Genomic DNA, 16,695 nt, shown 5'->3' on the forward strand with positions numbered 1-16,695 from the left:
CCAGTCGCACTCATCAGTATTCGGCGAGCCGTTTAACCCGGAGGATCTACAATAGAGTCATATTTAGGTGCAATGTCGCAGGCAGTGAAGACGGAAACGTCCAAGGAACCAAATGGCTTGGCCACCAAAGTCAATGGCACCGCTGTCAATGGCAAACTGGAAGCCTTGAAGAGGCCCAGACATGTCTCTGGTGGTGTGGAGGAAATTATCGATCCCTTCTGCAATCCGGAGAAACCGCAACGCATCTCCTTCCATGACGTCACCTCCGCCGCCTTTCTCATTCGCGGTGGCGTGGAACGTACTCCTTGTCCGGTAGATATTCCTATGATTATTCCTATAAATTCCGATTAAGTAATTGATTTACAGAAATCCACTTCATCGGAGCTATATGGCATGGAGTTGTATCTGAAAAAGGATTTCCTGCAATATACAGGCAGGTGAGTTATTAACATTTTAAGTACCCAAAATATATTTTGAGATATTTCGTAAAATAGCAAAATTGAATGATTGTTCCAAGGGCCTTTAAACAATTAACAATGATAAGGTCTTTCCTCCTTTTGTCTACTTTTTGATTGCTCATATGTATCTGTAAGTCCAAGGTGCATTTTCAGTTCGGCTTTATTATTGTTTATACCGTTCGGTTTCGCTCAACACTTAATCAATTAGTATACTATAAATATTGTCTGTGAAAATCGTTTTTGTACTTTGATAAGGAGCCGCATTTACATTTATTTCACAGTAAAAATGAAGCTGCAAAACTCGGTTATACAATTTTTACATGGATTTTACATAACTATTAATATGCATATTGAGTTAGGAAAATAAGTAAGTTTGTTTGTTGATACTATCGCAGTTTTATAGAGTACGTCGCATTTCTATTATTACGCCAAAATTTCGTTGATAAATTTGGGTGCACATAAAAGGCAAAGATCCGATAAGATAGGGTTTAATTGACAGATATGGTTCGATTGGCTCAAACTAATTGCTGTTGCTAATTGATTTTTGATTTTGTGAACAACATGTGACTGATATGCCCAATTCACAATTTTGACAGCTTCAAGGAGCGTGGCGCACGCTATGCGCTGCTATCTTTGACCGAGGAGCAGAAGCGAACCGGAGTGATCAGTGCCTCCTTGGGTAATCACGCCCAGGCGCTGTGCTACCATGGCTGGAAACTCAATATCCCAGTGACCGTGGTGATGCCCAAGGCGGCGCCCATCATGAAGATCCAGAAGTGCCGCAACTACAAGGCTCGCGTCATCGTCGATGGCAATGACATGGGTGAGGCCAAGTCCCTGGCCATGCGAATGTCCCGCGAGGAGGGCCTGCTGTACGTGAATGGCTACGACCATCCGCACATTATGGCCGGCCAGGGCACTATTGGCTTGGAGATACTCGAACAGGTGCCGGAACCGGATGCAGTGGTGGTGCCGGTGGGCGGCGGTGGTCTGATTGCCGGTATTGCCACTGCTGTGAAGGCTTTGTCCCCCAAAACCAAGATTATTGTAAGTACAAATTAAATATGTTATATTTATTTGTATTTTTGTATGTATTTTAATCTTTCTTTATTAGGGCGTGGAGTCGGAGAAGTGCGCCAGCTTCACCCGGGCCATGGAGAACGACGGACCCATCCACACGCCCATCAAGAACACATTGGCTGATGGCTTGGCCGTTCCCAAAGTTGGCTATAATGCTTATGCCACCGCAATGCCGCTAATTGATCGCATGGTGGTGGTCAAGGAGGAGTGGATCGCAGTGGCCATCCTCAGGCTGGTGGAGGAGGAGAAATGCGTCGTCGAGGGTGCGGGTGGTGCTGGTCTGGCGGCCATTTTGGCTGGACACCTGGATGAGCTCAAGGGCAAGAAGTGAGTACATTCATTATATTTCACTATAATTTCTAAAAATGTCTCTTGTTTTAGAGTTGTGGTGCTTCTCTGTGGAGGAAACATAGACACCACCGTGTTTGGACGTTGTTTGGAGCGAGGCTTGGCCGCCGTGGGTCGCCTGGTCAAGTTCAATGTGGAGGTGAGCGATCGTCCTGGCGGAATCAACGATCTTTGCGCCCTGCTGGTTCGAGTGGGCGTGTCCATCAAGGACATCATGCACGAGCGAGCCTGGCTCAGGGATGTCTACACTGTGGAGGTGAAGGTCGTGTGCGAAACCGTTGACTGGACCCACAGTCTGGAGCTGAAGAACGAGCTAAAGAAGTTCTACTCGAAGGTTCAGTTCTCCGATGTTCCGCTGGCCCTGACAAATGATGGCGATTCGTAGGATACTCTTCTGTATATATATATATATTTATATAGTACACATATGATTTATTCACTTCAGCAGCGCAGCAAAACTTAAAGCTTTAACTTAGAGCTTAGTTGTATTTAGAGTAAACATAAACATAATCGTAGTCGAAGTAGAAATGTAAATTAGGTGTAAATAAATATACATAGAATACAAAGTCTAGAAAGAAATTGACAAACGTAGGGATTGCATAATATACAAAAAATTATGAATCACTGCTTAGAAACTAAAACACAAACAACTAAAATTATATAAATTCATGAGCTTAGCTTACGAAAGCCGTTCTTCAGTAGCAGACACACAATATCAGTTTTATTTTTCTTATTTGTTTTTTTTTTTTACTTTCCTTTGTTGTTTTTTTTTAAGATCTCTTGCGGTTTTTGGCACATTAAGGATTTATTACATACGCTCAGTCAGGCAAAAAACACACACTGCAGTACACATTGAAATTTACATTTACATGGCTAGAAAATATATGTATATGTCTCTATATAAATATGTAGTTTATGTGGTAAAATGTATAGTAGGTATATGCTATCTCATAAATACAGGCAACTCGTTGTCAAGTCCTCGGACGTGACGTACTTTAAAAGCGCTGACTAAATCTACGTTGAGTATATGCTAAGTTCCATGTTCCGCATGGAGTCGCTCTCAGTGGCTGTTGTCCAGGCGCAGAATCAGTGCGTCGACCACATTGTAGATCTCATCGAAATGCGGCCGGGACTCGGCGTCGGCTGCCCAGCACTGGAGCATCAGTCGGTACATCTCCTCGGGCGTGCTCTTCGGCGTTGGCATACGGTATCCTGCAGATGAAACGGAGTGCTCTTATTCATTTCTTATTGCTGGCAAAGATAGTTGTATTTACCCGTATCGATGCGCTCCCGGGCTCTGGAGTTGGTCATGCCGGAGTAGGGTGTGTCGCCCTTGGAGAAGATCTCCCACATCAGAATGCCATAGGACCACACGTCGCACAAGGAGGTGTACTTTCCGAAGTTCAGCGCCTCGGGTGCTGTCCACTTCACAGGTATTTGCTTCATGCCATCGGAAACTATTGAAGGTAACTTTAATTAGTTTTGGGCCCTTTGTTTCGGTTGAGTAGTTAACATTACCTATATATTCCTCTTCCTCGCGAGACATTCCGAAATCGGAGATCTTCACGCTGTGCTCCAAGTCAACGAGACAATTGCGCGCCGCCAGATCCCGATGAATGCAGTTCTTGGACTCCAGATATCGCATACCTTACAAAAGGAGTTAGTTAATGTTATTTAAAAGTTTATTATTTAGTTTTAAGTGCACCCACCTGCCGCCGCATCTCTGCACATGCCCATTTGCTGGCGAGTGGTGAGGCCATTGGAGTTCTTGCGCAAATAAGTTAGCAGCGAGCCACCTGTGAAGTTTAAATAATTACACACTTATAGTTAATTAATAATTTCAAGTATTTAAAGAACTTACCGAGCACCAGTTCCATGACAATCATAATGGGCTGCTTCTGCACACAAATGCCAATCAATTTGACGATATTCGGATGATCGTATTGCTTAAGGATGCGTCCTTCCTGCAGGAACTTCCGCTTCTGTTCATCGGGCAGGGTCATTCGACAGGTTTTGACAGCCACATCCAGTTTGGTGGACTTTAGTTTGGCCTTGTAGACATCTCCAAAGTTTCCCTACGAATATGCAGATCCATTGAGTATGCGATTCGTTAATTCATAGTTTGTTGTGTTAGTAACTTACCCGACCAATCCTCTCCAGAAGCACCACATCGTCGTTGCTCAGCTCCCAGCGCTCGCGGCACACGGGTCGCCGGAGTATCGATCCCGATTTCACGGTCACTGGCAATTCCGAGTGATACTGATGCATGATCAACTCCTGGATGCTGGCGAATGGCGGTCCCTCGAACCGGAAATTACCCTCGCTGGTGGTCTGGACAATGAAGTGCTTGTGGCCATTCCAACACACACTGAGCACAATCTGGCTCTCCTCGTTTCGAATCGTTTCGCGGACCAGGAAGTCACCATCGTTATTTAGCAATCGAACCACCTCCTCACGCGGCAGAACGCCATGGAACCATTCCTCCTCGTAGAGCGGACGATTTGTGGATAGAGATATCTGCAAGATCGGGATAATTAGCTAAATCTATATACCATAATCTCCGGGTGTTTAGTGAAAGCATGCAGAGTACAAAAAAACATAGGCGAAGGAAATTAAAATAGCTGCGAATAGGTTAACACGCCATTTTTCCACATTTCCAAATGAGCAACGGAAATGCGAAATGCGTGGGTGCAATTGGCTCTGACGAAACTGCAGTAGCTCTGAGATGGAAACGAAAATATATTATAATTAATTATAATTAAATACTGTAAGCAAAAAAGGCATATTAAATCATAAGTATACATCGGTTACTGCTGCACAAAGGTGGAAAGTATGGAACTACATTCAAGGTTGTCTCTCGTCGTCTGACTCACAAATACTTTCGATTTTGGCCGCTTTTTTCGGGCCGGTGGAATTGGCCGACCCGTAAAGACAATTGTCTCGAAAATTCCCCCACTTTCGGCTCCGGCATAGTTGCTGCTGTGTCCGGAACTGCTCATCATGGAACTACCGGATGATCCAAAACCAAAAAAAACTACTACTTCAACTTGCGCAATTGTCTCACGGCACAAGAGCGAAACTGAAATATTCACGCGTTCTGTCGGATAAAAATGTGATATATCTCCAACTGCTCACTGGCCAAACAGACGCCAAACATTTCAATGGACTAGATTAATGGCGACTGCTGGTCGCTATCCAAACTGCTCGTCCGATCGGTGAGAACTAAAAGATATAATCGCCTTATTCTCCCATCTGAACTTGCCTCTCGGTCACTTTCGCTCTTGCTCGTTGGCACGCACAAGTAATTTTTGGCAATGGAAAGGGTGCGGAAACTCAAAATCAGCAGCGATGTTTCTACACTCTAAGAGTTTTACTAAATTAATTATGGGAAAAATTAGAAAATAAGTTTCTACTATTTAAGATACAAATGTTTCCTTAAAGGCGAAACTAGTTCATGTTCCAAACATGTTTATAAAACACAAGCTAAATTCAAATCACAACGACTACTGGCTATACCCAACCCATCAGTTTTAAGGTCACCCTGTGTTTTATTTTTGGATCCGCTCTATAAAAAGCTCTTTCCCCACAACATGCTTTCGATATTGAACGTGAGCGCAGAAAGAAGCATGCACAATCAATCAAACATGCAAATTAAAGAGGCAAGCAAGAGCAAAGCGATGCGGTTTTTGATTTTCTGTGAGGTGGCGTCTGGTGGCGCCCAGTTGGCTTAGATACTCTCGACACGGTGGGTGCGGTGGTTTATTCTCGGATACTCAATACTGATACGGATACGGATGCGGATGCGACTACGGGTAACTCACACTGGCCGCCAGGCTGGGCACACAGTAGCAGTGATCCTTCATGCTGAGCACATCGTCACTGGCGCTATCCTCCTCCTCGTCGTGGTCGATGTCCCGATCCGAGTTCTCCTCCAGCTCGCCGGAACTGGACTCGAATTGGTGCTCTTTGTGGCCGGATATTTGGACGGATGGCTTAACTGGTTTGTGGCCAGCTGGCGGACAGCTGCAGAATTGCTCATCCGCCACCGAACCAGCCGGTTGATCCACCTCGAATTCTTTGGCGAAATCAAAGACACTTTTGCTGGGATGGATGCGTCGTCGTTTGGTGCACTGTTTGCATGGCTTGGAGCGCTTCAACTGGAAATTGAGCAACTTGGAGCGGAATGTATTGCGGATGGCCTTTGATTTCTTTTGGATCTTGGGCACCTTGAATTTCAGTCTTGAGTTTTCCTTGGACGGCGTCGTTGTAGTTGTAGTCGTTATGGTGGTGGTGATCGTGCTCGTTATGATCGTCGACTGTGAGGCACTGTGATTGCTATTGCTGCTGGTATTTTTATTATTATTATTATTATTATTACTGCTGGAACTGCTACTGTTTGTGGGGCAATCACTGCCGCTGGAATGATGCTGTTGCTGTTGATTTGATTGCGACCTTTTCGCATCCAGCTCTTCGTTGTGGGCATGATTCTTGCCCATCCTAACGAGTGGACTCTTGGAGAACTCCTTTAGGTTGCTGAATATGTTGCTTATGGATTTCTGACTAAAGGACAGGGAACGCTTCTTGGAGTGACTCGTATCCTTGGAGGATCGGCACTCTGAACTGGAACTGGAACTGCGTTTCGTATGGCTATCTGGATCTTTGACCAACTTCCTGGCCTGTATGTGATTCTCCTCGGCACTTTCGATGGCATTCACATCATCGCTGGGCTGTAGAGTGCGCTTCAGTCGATCGTCTAGCACTCGGTTCAGCTCATCAATCCTGTCCAGATGGGCATCAATGGAGCTCTGAGGTGCGGCTTGGTTGATTTCTATTTCTATTTGCTCTTTTGCCGGGTGAATTTGTTCCGTTTCCGTTTGCACCTCACTTCCAGGACTCGGCGAGGTATCCTTTCTCTTATCCAACTCCAGATCGGCATAGATGTGATTGTTATTGGTGTTAGTAAGGACAGCAGCGGTAAGCTGGGTGAGCGGGGCGGGCGAGGCAAGGACAACAGGCTCCTCCTCGTCCTCGCCCAAACACAACATGGAACACTGGGTTCGCCGCAGACGCGGCAAAACGGGCAGATTGCTGGAGCTCGTGGCAATCTCCTCGCCCAAATAATGAACACTTGCCGCCTGGCGCAAACGATGGTTAGTAATGGGCTCATAACGTGCAGGACTTGGTCCGATCCCATCCCTAATTACCGACAAGGATCCCAGGCTCTGAGATCGTGGCTGCAACTTGTTGAAGCGTCCTTGTCGCGATCGCGTCATGGGCGTCGCCGGTTGAGGGGTACTCTTGCGCTTGAAGTGGCGACCCCTGCCACGCAAGAGGGTCAATACACCACCGCGTCGCATCAGCTCGTTCATTATGCCCAGACCTGGTGAACTGGTGGAGTTGGATCTCTGCTAATGGGTTAGGTTATGGGTATTGTATGGCATGTATGGAAGAGGGCAGCATCCAGAGAGAAAGAAATGGTTTTGTATCACATAAGATTAGTTCGACCATGACCACCTACTTCTTAAGATTAGCCAAAACCTAAGTGGATTAAGGGGGAAACCTAAAGACCCACCTGCTGTTCGTTGTTGTAGCCATTCTCGATGAAGTTCTGCTCGAGGGTGAGGTCATCGTCGCAACCGGAGGGCAGCTCCTCGCATCCCACCTCGTTCAGGGCGCACTTTATCATGTCCACCAGTTTCTGTTTCTGCTTCTCCTGGCAGCGCAGCGCATTAAGGTCCTTCGACTGGCGGCTAGAGAGACGAGATTACATAATGTATAGGTATAGAGGAGTATATATTAGCTCGCTTACCATAGGCTATCCTTGTTGGACTGAATGCCGTTGGAGGTGTTGCTGCCGTTGGATATAATGCTGCCATTGGCCACCGGCGAGCCACCATTCACATGCTCGATCATCTTCAGCTGCTTCTCCTGGCAATCCCGGACAGCGCCCTCCAGTTCCTGGAGTCGATTGCGCAGCCAGTCCACCGTGAGGTTGTCCACCGTCAAGGTGCTCGACTGCAATTTGCCGGGAATATCCTGGATGAGCGTCTCATCGAACTGGAACAGCAGTGGTGTTGTGGGGGAGGTTCTGAACATACAACGAATAGATATAAGATTAGATTCTCTATAAACTAAATGGTGAAAGGTTTATCTCACTTGTATTTCTCGGTGAACTCGCCGTACTCCTCGGTCGGATTGATGCTCCCTATCAAAGTGTCGATGCGCTTCTGGATCTCCTTGTACTTGTCGGCCGTGAGATCGCCATACTGGACCGCCTCCTGCAGGATGTTGCGCCACAGCAGGATGAAGCTCTCCTGGACGGACTGCTGATGCTCCAGCAGTCCCGGCAGCAGCACGTTGCGAAAGTCCTTCTCCACTTCGATGGCTTCCGTGATGGACAGCACGTACTCGTTGTGTGTGAGATGCAATTTGCGGCAGGCCTTCTGGTACTTGTCACGCACATCGTCCAGCTTGCGGCCACTGCGACTGGGCGCTGAAAGTGCATTGAAATCATATCATACAAGCTCACCAAAAACGTGGCCCCAATCTTTGATTGGTTTCCCACTTGGCAATCGGATACCCTGCGTTTCTCACTCACCCTTTATGTAGTTCTCCTCGAAGCGCGTGCGCAGCGCCTTGTAGCCCTCCAAATGTTTTTGGTATTCCGATTTCTTGCGCACCACCTCGTCGGTGAGCTGGAATGACAAGAGGAAGCGGTTTGGCGATCAGTTGGGGGTTTCTCTGCGGTCAGTCGGCACACGTGTGCCTCTCTGTCATTGGGGCACTTTCCCAAAAGCAAAAAAAAACTTAAAACTGTGCTCATTACATCATGATTATCGCCGGCGTCTCTACGTGTGTTTGCTTTTGGTCGCGCAAAGTGCTCCACATGCGAGTTAATCGCATAATGGTAACCACTCGGGCGCCCCCAACTCGATGGATTCACCGACACCTATCTGCTCCATTGAGTATCTCTCACACTTTCTTCGCCAAACATTTTCTCACGTTTGCCCATTATGCAAGGTACACGTCCCACCGCAATGCCAACAAAGAAAAAACGCTAAGCAATATGAGAGATAGAAAAAACCAAATGACTGATAAGTGACTGGGCAAAAGGATTGCATTATGCAGCTGAGCCAACAACCAACATTCAACATACAACATCCACACCACAGCATCCGTTAGCAGTGTCAACAAAATCAACAGCGACTTTGTTGCCGAGGACTGTGACTGCAGTGGAATCGCAAGTCGGGCCTGAAGCTGAATCTATAAGCCAAAGCCAGGCTTAAAGCCAAAGCCACAACTAATGGCAGCAAAGTGCAGTTAGTCAAGCAGCTGCAAAGTTGCTGAGTTAAGGTTGCATGGACATAATGCAGCTGATGCAGGGCACAGTGGGCAAGTCCATGTCGCCTTCATAGGCAAATTAGACAAATCTGAAGCTCAGCATAATATTTCCTATTATTAACATTAGCTATGATCATTTTAGTTGGGGTACCCAGTTTTTAGTAAAGCTAACACACTATTGTCACCTAATTTTAACTATAACTTAATGCTAGTTGAACCACTTTATCCAAATTATGAACTGGTTTAGGTTTAAATCCGGAAATTAAAAAGAGAACTTCAAACCGCTAATGCAAATATAAACAATAAATATAAATTTAAAACGTGAAACATATAAGACATCAAAATTGAATAACTCGTCAATGCTATCAAAAAATTTATTATATGCATTTTTCTATAATGAATCATTCAATATTTATGATAAAGACACAATAGAAATTTTTATTCTAATAATTCCGTTTGGAAATCGATACTTCGATAATTTGGAGCTGCAAGAACTGGCTAAGCACAATGCGATATAAAATTTATATTAATAATTTATTTTATTAATTCAAAATTAACCACATTTTGGCATAATTCACCCATGGTCACCAGCTTGGCCTGCAACTTGAGCCGCGTTTTTGTTGATGCTGCTATTGTGCAGTTGACTGTGCATATTAATTGCAGACAGTTTTGAACTTTAGCACCGAAGGCGGAAGACAGCAGAAGAGATGGACTAACTAATTGAATGATCAGGCTTGAGAATTCGCCAATGAGAGTCGCTAGAAAATGGCAAGGCTAGCGAAAAACAATTCTATAGCATATCTCGCTATCTATATAAATTGCTGACCCACTTTGGCCGATTGTGTGTTTGGCATTGAAAGTGCTGTCGAGAGTGTTTTTCGCGAGTTATCTTGAAATTGGAATTGGCTGCAATCTAGACCACTTGTTGCTATTGTTGGGATACGTAATAACCAATTCTGTAAGGTTTTGGTTCTGGTTTTTGGTTCTGCTTATGGCCTATGTGCCTATATTTGTTCTTTTTTATTTTCGGCAAGTGGTTAAGCAACTTTCAATGCCTTTGCCTTTGCAGCTGCTAATTTGCCTAAAAAGTTGTTTAGAAAGAGAGAGCGACAGAGGGGCAGGCCAGGCCAGGCACAAGTAGAAGAAATAAACATGGCTCGAAAGTGGGTCATGCGCGCCGTATTTCTTACCTCTCAGCGGCTAAACAGTCAATAGCATTTTGGTAACCATATGCCCCTTTCCCTCTTTCCCACTTCCCACCACTTGGACCTCGCCTCACACATTGTTTACAAATGATTGCCAATTTTTTTCGTTCAGTATTTCAACTTTTTTTTGTGTTTTTATTTGCGTCTTGGCCACCAGAACAGCGTATCCAAACGAATCCGAGGAAAGTTGCTAATCTGCCACCTGCACTCAGCCACTCGGCCAGCGAAACTTTCTCGATTTTCTCACGCAATTTCCCCCGGCGAATTTCATTGGATGCTCACATCTTTTAACTCCGGCGACAACGCACAGTTTAAAAATTCGGAATTCTATATACCGATTCTATGCATATGTAAATGTGGCGATGACCTAATGGAATCTGTGACAAGTGGTGCCAGCTGCCACGTTTTGCATTAATCAGCTTGATTCTTTCTGTTTGCGTTTTATTTCGATTCGATTTTCTGCTTCTGTTTCGGACACTGATTCTGTAGACTTGGGCCAACGCTTATATCGCACTTCAAATTAAGCGGAAAATTCTGTGTTTATATTTTCCAAGTTGCGACAAATTAAGCTGCAAGCTGTCCAAGATTCAAGTCCGAAATTAATGTGTCCATCTTAATAAGATTCTGTTTCGAGGGACATTTCGAATGACGAGTCTGACAGCTTCTCAGATTTGTCCGCTATATTTTCATTGTTGACACGTCATTGTTTATTTTTATAATCGCCTTTTTGTTTTTACGATTTCGCTAGGAATTTTGCACATTTTTGCCAAAGCAAAATGTGTACAGTTCGGCTTAGAGCATTAATCAAAACGTATTGTTTAGCAGAGGTATTAAAAAGAAGTGGCTGTACAGTCTGTTTATATCATATGCATTATATCTTAAACCTTTTCTAGAATTTACTATATTATTTTAACTTGAATAGACTTAAAGATATACCCATTAGTTTGCAGTGCCTACAATACACATACGGACAATAACGATAAAAGAGCACAACTCAATCAAGCGAAATTCAATTCATGTCTACACTTCCAAAGAAATTGCCTCTAATCAAAATAAATTTGTCAAATGTATTGCGGAATCGTGATGCAATAAAAAGAAACCGAGTTGAGAAAACCGAGAGCGGGGCAACCAAAATGAAAAACAAGTCAAAAGCTAAACCCTAGACGGAATTGCATTTATGTTTTCTTGTCGCTCTTTTTTTTGTCAGCGCGTGAGAGCTTTTCTTGGCCGGAATATTTGAATATGAAACGGCTTGGCAGCAGCTGTGACAATAAAAACGATAGCAAATGCCACACACGCCTGGGATTTCCCCTTTGTTGTGGTCGATTTGGAGGGAGGGCGGGGCGGGGCGGGTTAGGGAAATCAATGCAGTCAATGGTCCGGGAGTTTTTCAATAACCTAGCAGCCACAACAGATGTTGCATAAGTGCCGACAGCTTTGACAATAATAATGATGTTTTATGAAACAATCGAGATCGTTTATAACGCTGGCGTTTAGCCGTTGCAATTGCGAATTATGCAAATTTATGACCGTTGGTCAATAGACACGAGTGTTCCCAGTTTCCTCCGCGGACCAGGGACTTTAAGTAATTTCCCATGGAGTCGCCCAGACTTGTCGTGGAAGTGGACTTCGTGGTTCGTGCCAGTGCTTTTGCATTTTTGTTAAACTGGTGGTCAATGAACCCCTCTCAACTGGCCACAACAATGGACACGCTAATACGAACGACCAACCCGTTTTGATGGCTACAACTGTAATCGCTCCATGCGGCCGTTTTGGCTTCTGTTGAATTTACTATTTAAACAATTCACAATTCACAAATCAGTCGCATAATTGCCACGCAATAACTTCACTTTCGTTTGCCAATTCGTGAATAATATTTGCCAAGTTTTTATTGCTGTCTGCCGTGCTGCCTGTCCGTCTTTTTGTTAAATTTGGCACAAATTTGCATGCGTGCCAAGTGAAAGAAGCATGACGAAATGGTCCGAATTTAAATTGGATCTGTAAATGATGTCGACGATTTTGCCATAGCCGTTGCCGTTGCCAGCACTTTCTATTTCAGTCGAGTGTCGTCGAGCAGAAGACAAAAGAATAGAATGGCAAAATCGACGATCGCAGTGAAAGTGTCTTCGAGTCGGCCAATTGCCGCAAGCGAGTTCGTCGCTTAAGTCTTTCGTTTTCTGGTTTCGTGGCCTGGAAGTGCCACCTTCATTGGCCAAATGCGAGCCGAACCGGGAGGTCTTAATCGCCGCCGGAGAGGCTGCAGAACGACTTTTCAATATTCAAAGCCACCTACGTGTCGCTTGCAACTTGTTTTGCATACAAACAGATATACCCACACACACACGGCTTCCAATGCGAAATCCTGCGGCAGCGATCGTTCCTCGGAACAGGCATAAATTTCAAGAGCCAAGCAGATCTCATAAACAAAAAAAGGTTGCAATAACTCGGGGTGAAACCCTGTTATGAAGCAGGGAGTTCTTTGCTTATTGTTTGTTCTTAATCGAATGATATTAAAAGGTATTTAATTAGTTCGATTCAGTAATCTATATTACGAAACTTAACATTTTTGTAGATAATAATTATTAGTTTTCGAAGTAAGCATTTCGATACATCTTACACAGATTAAGTGATGAATGTATTTTAATATCTGAGACTAGTTCCCTAGATATTCCCTGAGATGGATCTACCCACTGCCCAGCTTTCAATACAAATTTACGAGCTGCTCTGCAAAACCAAAGCCTGAACTTGATCCACAGCAGGCCAGCTGCGCTTTTGATGTCAAGGAAGCAGACTGCGTTCGCACGGCTCTCCTTCGGGCCAAGTTATTACGTCGCATATTGGGCAGCTAGATAGACCTGGCCGGGAAGTGGTGAATGGCTGAATGGCCGTGCCCCGACTGGCTTTTGTTAATTTATTTTTACTGCTGCCCCAAACATGATGAAGTACTTGCAACGCAGCCGCTGCACTGCAGCACTGCACCACTGCACCACCGTCCAAGACGAAGAAATTAAGTTGCAGTTGCTGCGCTGCCCGGAGCCAAGTGGCAGGTACAAAAGCCCCGACGACTCCGTCTTCGATCCATAAAGTACACATTTTCCTCGGCCGGCGCGCAGGCGCAGCTAACGAGGCGAAGTCCCCATCCTCCATTCCCCCTCTCCACCTCCTCCCTCTATCCATCGGACCAACTGAAGTCCAGATTCGGGCCCAATACGTTTTTAGCCCTCGGGTTGGGTTCTTTATTGTTTTCTCTGCTTCGTCGCGTCTCGTCTCGACTCCACTGGCAGCGCCTGTAACTCTCTTTTGCCCCTGCGCTTGTGTGCATGTTGCAGACTTGTTTCATAACTGGTCCACGATTCTCGGAATTAAAGGAACAAAGGCTGGGGCTGATTTTGATTTTGACCGACAAACGTTGTCTGCGCTTGTTTGCTGTTGACTCTTCCCCGCTTAACCGTGCCCTGTTTCTGGAACTACACTGGGAAAAATATGGCAATTTGTAGGAGATAATGGATAATTATTGCATTAAAAGAAGCATTAGGCTAAGTTACTTGCACTCAAGCATTCTACCTATGCTCTAGCAAGTTTCCCGCCAAGTTCTACCCGATTTCTAGCAGTGTACAGCTGCCGCTGCTGGCTGTTTGTTCAGCCCGGGCTCGAAATCTTCTCGGCCTGCATCTGAGGGCAGAGGGTACTTGAAATTGACTGAAAAGATACGAATGTGCCGCACATGCGCGTAGATTATAATGAGATAAAGGCACAGCCAGTCGGCCGGGCAAAAAGACAAAAAAAAACCCAAAACACAAAGCGAGAAAAAAAACTGAAAAGGGTTTGCAGACAGTTCGTTGCCTGTTGGCGTGTTAGAAAACCTTTTTAACGCGCTCCGTTCGAGTCGGCAACTTAATTTTTATTGCGCCTGGCTAGGCCGCATCTCCAATTAGAACTCGTGCAATATGAGACGAACGGAAGGCTTCAGATGGGTTCCGGACTTAAGCCATGGATTTATGGGCTTCTTGGGACCCAAAACATAACAGTTGATTTTATGTGTTAACACTTGAACGACTCCTCCAGTCCGTTCTTATTTCTCCCACTAAACGAAGTAAGCTAATTAGTATTCAATAAGCGTAACTGCTGAGCTGGTATCAGCAGCCAAATTGGTCAAGACCATACTGGTCTTGGTTCATTATATCTCTAACTATATACAGATACCAATATATATATACATATATCACAATATATCATGGGTATATGGAAAAGTTCAAACAAAACAAGCGCCACCTTCGCGGTGGTTTTTTCTTTATTTGCCAGGGATCAACATTCCCCACCTAAAATTCGCGGAAAGAGATCGGCAAAAGCGAGTCTGGAAAACTTGGGCAAAATAAAATTCACACACGAGATAAAAATCCCAGCAACTATGGACATATGTACGTGAGGTTGACGTCGCCGGTTGCTGATGTTTCTAGTATTTATTGTCATACAGAGTCTGTCACTTCTTTTAATTGTTTATGACCTTGTTGGAGCCGTTGTTCTCCCATTTATTTTTTGGCCAGCTTCTTTATTGTTTTCTGAAGTTACTTCTTTTCGTTTTTATTTGGCATTTCTCGTACCAAGCGCCGCGAGGGCGATCAACTTTGGGTCGATCTTGTGATTATACTGAGCGGTAAAATTAAAATGAATTCTTTTGAATATACTAAACGGCGTGAACCTTTTTGAGGCAAGTGCGCATTAACCGGTTTATCGTTTATAAATATATACCTCAGTACATACCTATATCGCACATATGTATATACTATATATGTGTATATATCGCCTCGACGTCATCAAGCTTTCTTACATATTGCTCCACTTCTCGCAGTAATTACCTGATAATCAAAGCCTCATTACGTAAATTGCCAATTAGGAGCCGCTCAGACGAAAGCTCCCCATTGATACAGTGATTTGTCTTTGCTTTTGCAATTGGCTTCGTTTAGATGGCAATTACGAGATTGTTATTGGGATCGCGAACAGGCGAAATTATGGTTATCAACTTTAATTAAATGGGGAAGTGGAAAAATCAAAAGTACAACTTAGTTGTTCAGCCAAATGAATCATAGATGTAGTAGTTGTACTTTAAGAGTTTCTAACATTCCCATTCATATTTTCTTTAAATGTGCAAATGATGGTTTTCTGTGGGCGTGTGCCCGTTTAGCGAGCAATTTTCCCCATATTAGTGTTAATGCAATGCCAAAATGCACTGCGAATCATAATCATTTACCGGATCAGAGTCGACTTGGCGGCTTTCCAGCGCAAATTAGACAAAGTCGACTTTCACGCTCGAAAGTTTTGCGCTTAAGAATTTCTCTTCTTGGCAATAATTGACTCCAAATCTGCTCAATTAAGTATTTGCGACTGCGAAACGCGATGCGACGCGAGATGCAAGTCGAGAACCAGAAATAAACACACACCGACCGGACTTTGCTTTTTGTTTTTGATTTTCTCGCAAGTTGTTCGCTTTTTTTGTACCATTATTTTCTTTACTTTTTTTGATTTTGTGAGACTACCAGGTTGTGTGTTTTCTGGTTTTCAGGTTTTCTGCTCCACTTTCTGCTCGTCCCGACACGCTGACGCTGGTGACACGGATGCGGATGTGGCGCATGGTAAATCCGCAAACCAAACAAGTTCAGCTGACAATCAACATCACTTTGCAAGTGAACAGAAGAGTCACAAAAAACCAAACTGGCGCATGGAAAACCCAGGCCCCTCCGGTTCCAGAGCAGAAAACCAAAAAATCCCATTTTCTGGTGACCTTACCAAGAAAAAAAAATTAGCAGGCGATACGACTGTTATTATTGCCTCAGTTTTTGGCACGTTTCCCTGCTTCACTGGATGGCCAAGCGCTGTTGGCCATTGACACAGCCCGCTTTTTTGTCTCTTTTGGGCCATAAATAATCGCTCGTTGTGTGTGGCCCCTTCGGTTTCTAGTGGCACTTTGTCACTATGTTGTATTTTGTATCGTTCAGTTCAAACACTCGCCTTGACCAATTTTGGGGAGGGTGGGCCGAATAAGACCGCTTGAGTACCGCGCACACAGAGTTCAATGTCACTTGGGCATGACACTAAGCTTGGCCCCCTCCGCCATAATTTCCCAATTTGTCGTACACCATTAAGTCGATTTTAATTACCGAAATAATCGCAAGACAAACAATTGAGGAGGTGCGGCGCAAAAGAGCAAAAGATAAGAGGTTTTAATAGGGCATTGGGCAATTTGGAGGATTTCTCAAGAATATATC

General features: G+C 44.5%; 2 protein-coding genes across 11 annotated transcripts in view; one reads left to right on the plus strand and one right to left on the minus strand.

Annotated features, from left to right (window-relative positions):
• Positions 1-2,452, plus strand: LOC6536346 (L-threonine ammonia-lyase). Its single transcript, XM_002096892.4, has 5 exons — positions 1-312; positions 367-437; positions 1,055-1,505; positions 1,573-1,865; positions 1,920-2,452. The coding sequence occupies exons 1-5, from the start codon at positions 73-75 to the stop codon at positions 2,269-2,271; spliced, it is 1,407 nt and encodes a 468-aa protein (XP_002096928.1). The 5' UTR covers positions 1-72; the 3' UTR covers positions 2,272-2,452.
• The window catches only part of LOC6536347 (tyrosine-protein kinase Fer), a 27,086-nt gene continuing 12,688 nt past the window's right edge, over positions 2,298-16,695 (minus strand). For 2 of the 10 annotated variants that reach the window (XM_002096893.4, XM_039376043.1), the window contains exons 4-14: positions 8,485-8,581; positions 8,043-8,379; positions 7,696-7,974; positions 7,459-7,636; positions 5,708-7,291; positions 4,029-4,403; positions 3,748-3,961; positions 3,596-3,682; positions 3,405-3,533; positions 3,161-3,343; positions 2,298-3,098 (exon numbers count right to left, since the gene is read on the minus strand). In XM_002096893.4, the coding sequence (XP_002096929.1) occupies positions 2,947-3,098; positions 3,161-3,343; positions 3,405-3,533; positions 3,596-3,682; positions 3,748-3,961; positions 4,029-4,403; positions 5,708-7,291; positions 7,459-7,636; positions 7,696-7,974; positions 8,043-8,379; positions 8,485-8,581 (3,615 nt within the window). In that variant the 3' untranslated portion in view covers positions 2,298-2,946. Of the gene's footprint in view, positions 3,099-3,160; positions 3,344-3,404; positions 3,534-3,595; positions 3,683-3,747; positions 3,962-4,028; positions 4,404-4,759; positions 5,654-5,707; positions 7,295-7,458; positions 7,637-7,695; positions 7,975-8,042; positions 8,380-8,484; positions 8,582-16,695 lie in introns of those variants that run through there. The other 8 variants (XM_015192197.2, XM_039376042.2, XM_039376044.1 and 5 more) reach the window with 5 other exon arrangements.

Source organism: Drosophila yakuba, chromosome 3R (genome assembly GCF_016746365.2).
Source record: "Drosophila yakuba strain Tai18E2 chromosome 3R, Prin_Dyak_Tai18E2_2.1, whole genome shotgun sequence".
Taxonomy (NCBI): domain Eukaryota; kingdom Metazoa; phylum Arthropoda; class Insecta; order Diptera; family Drosophilidae; genus Drosophila; species Drosophila yakuba.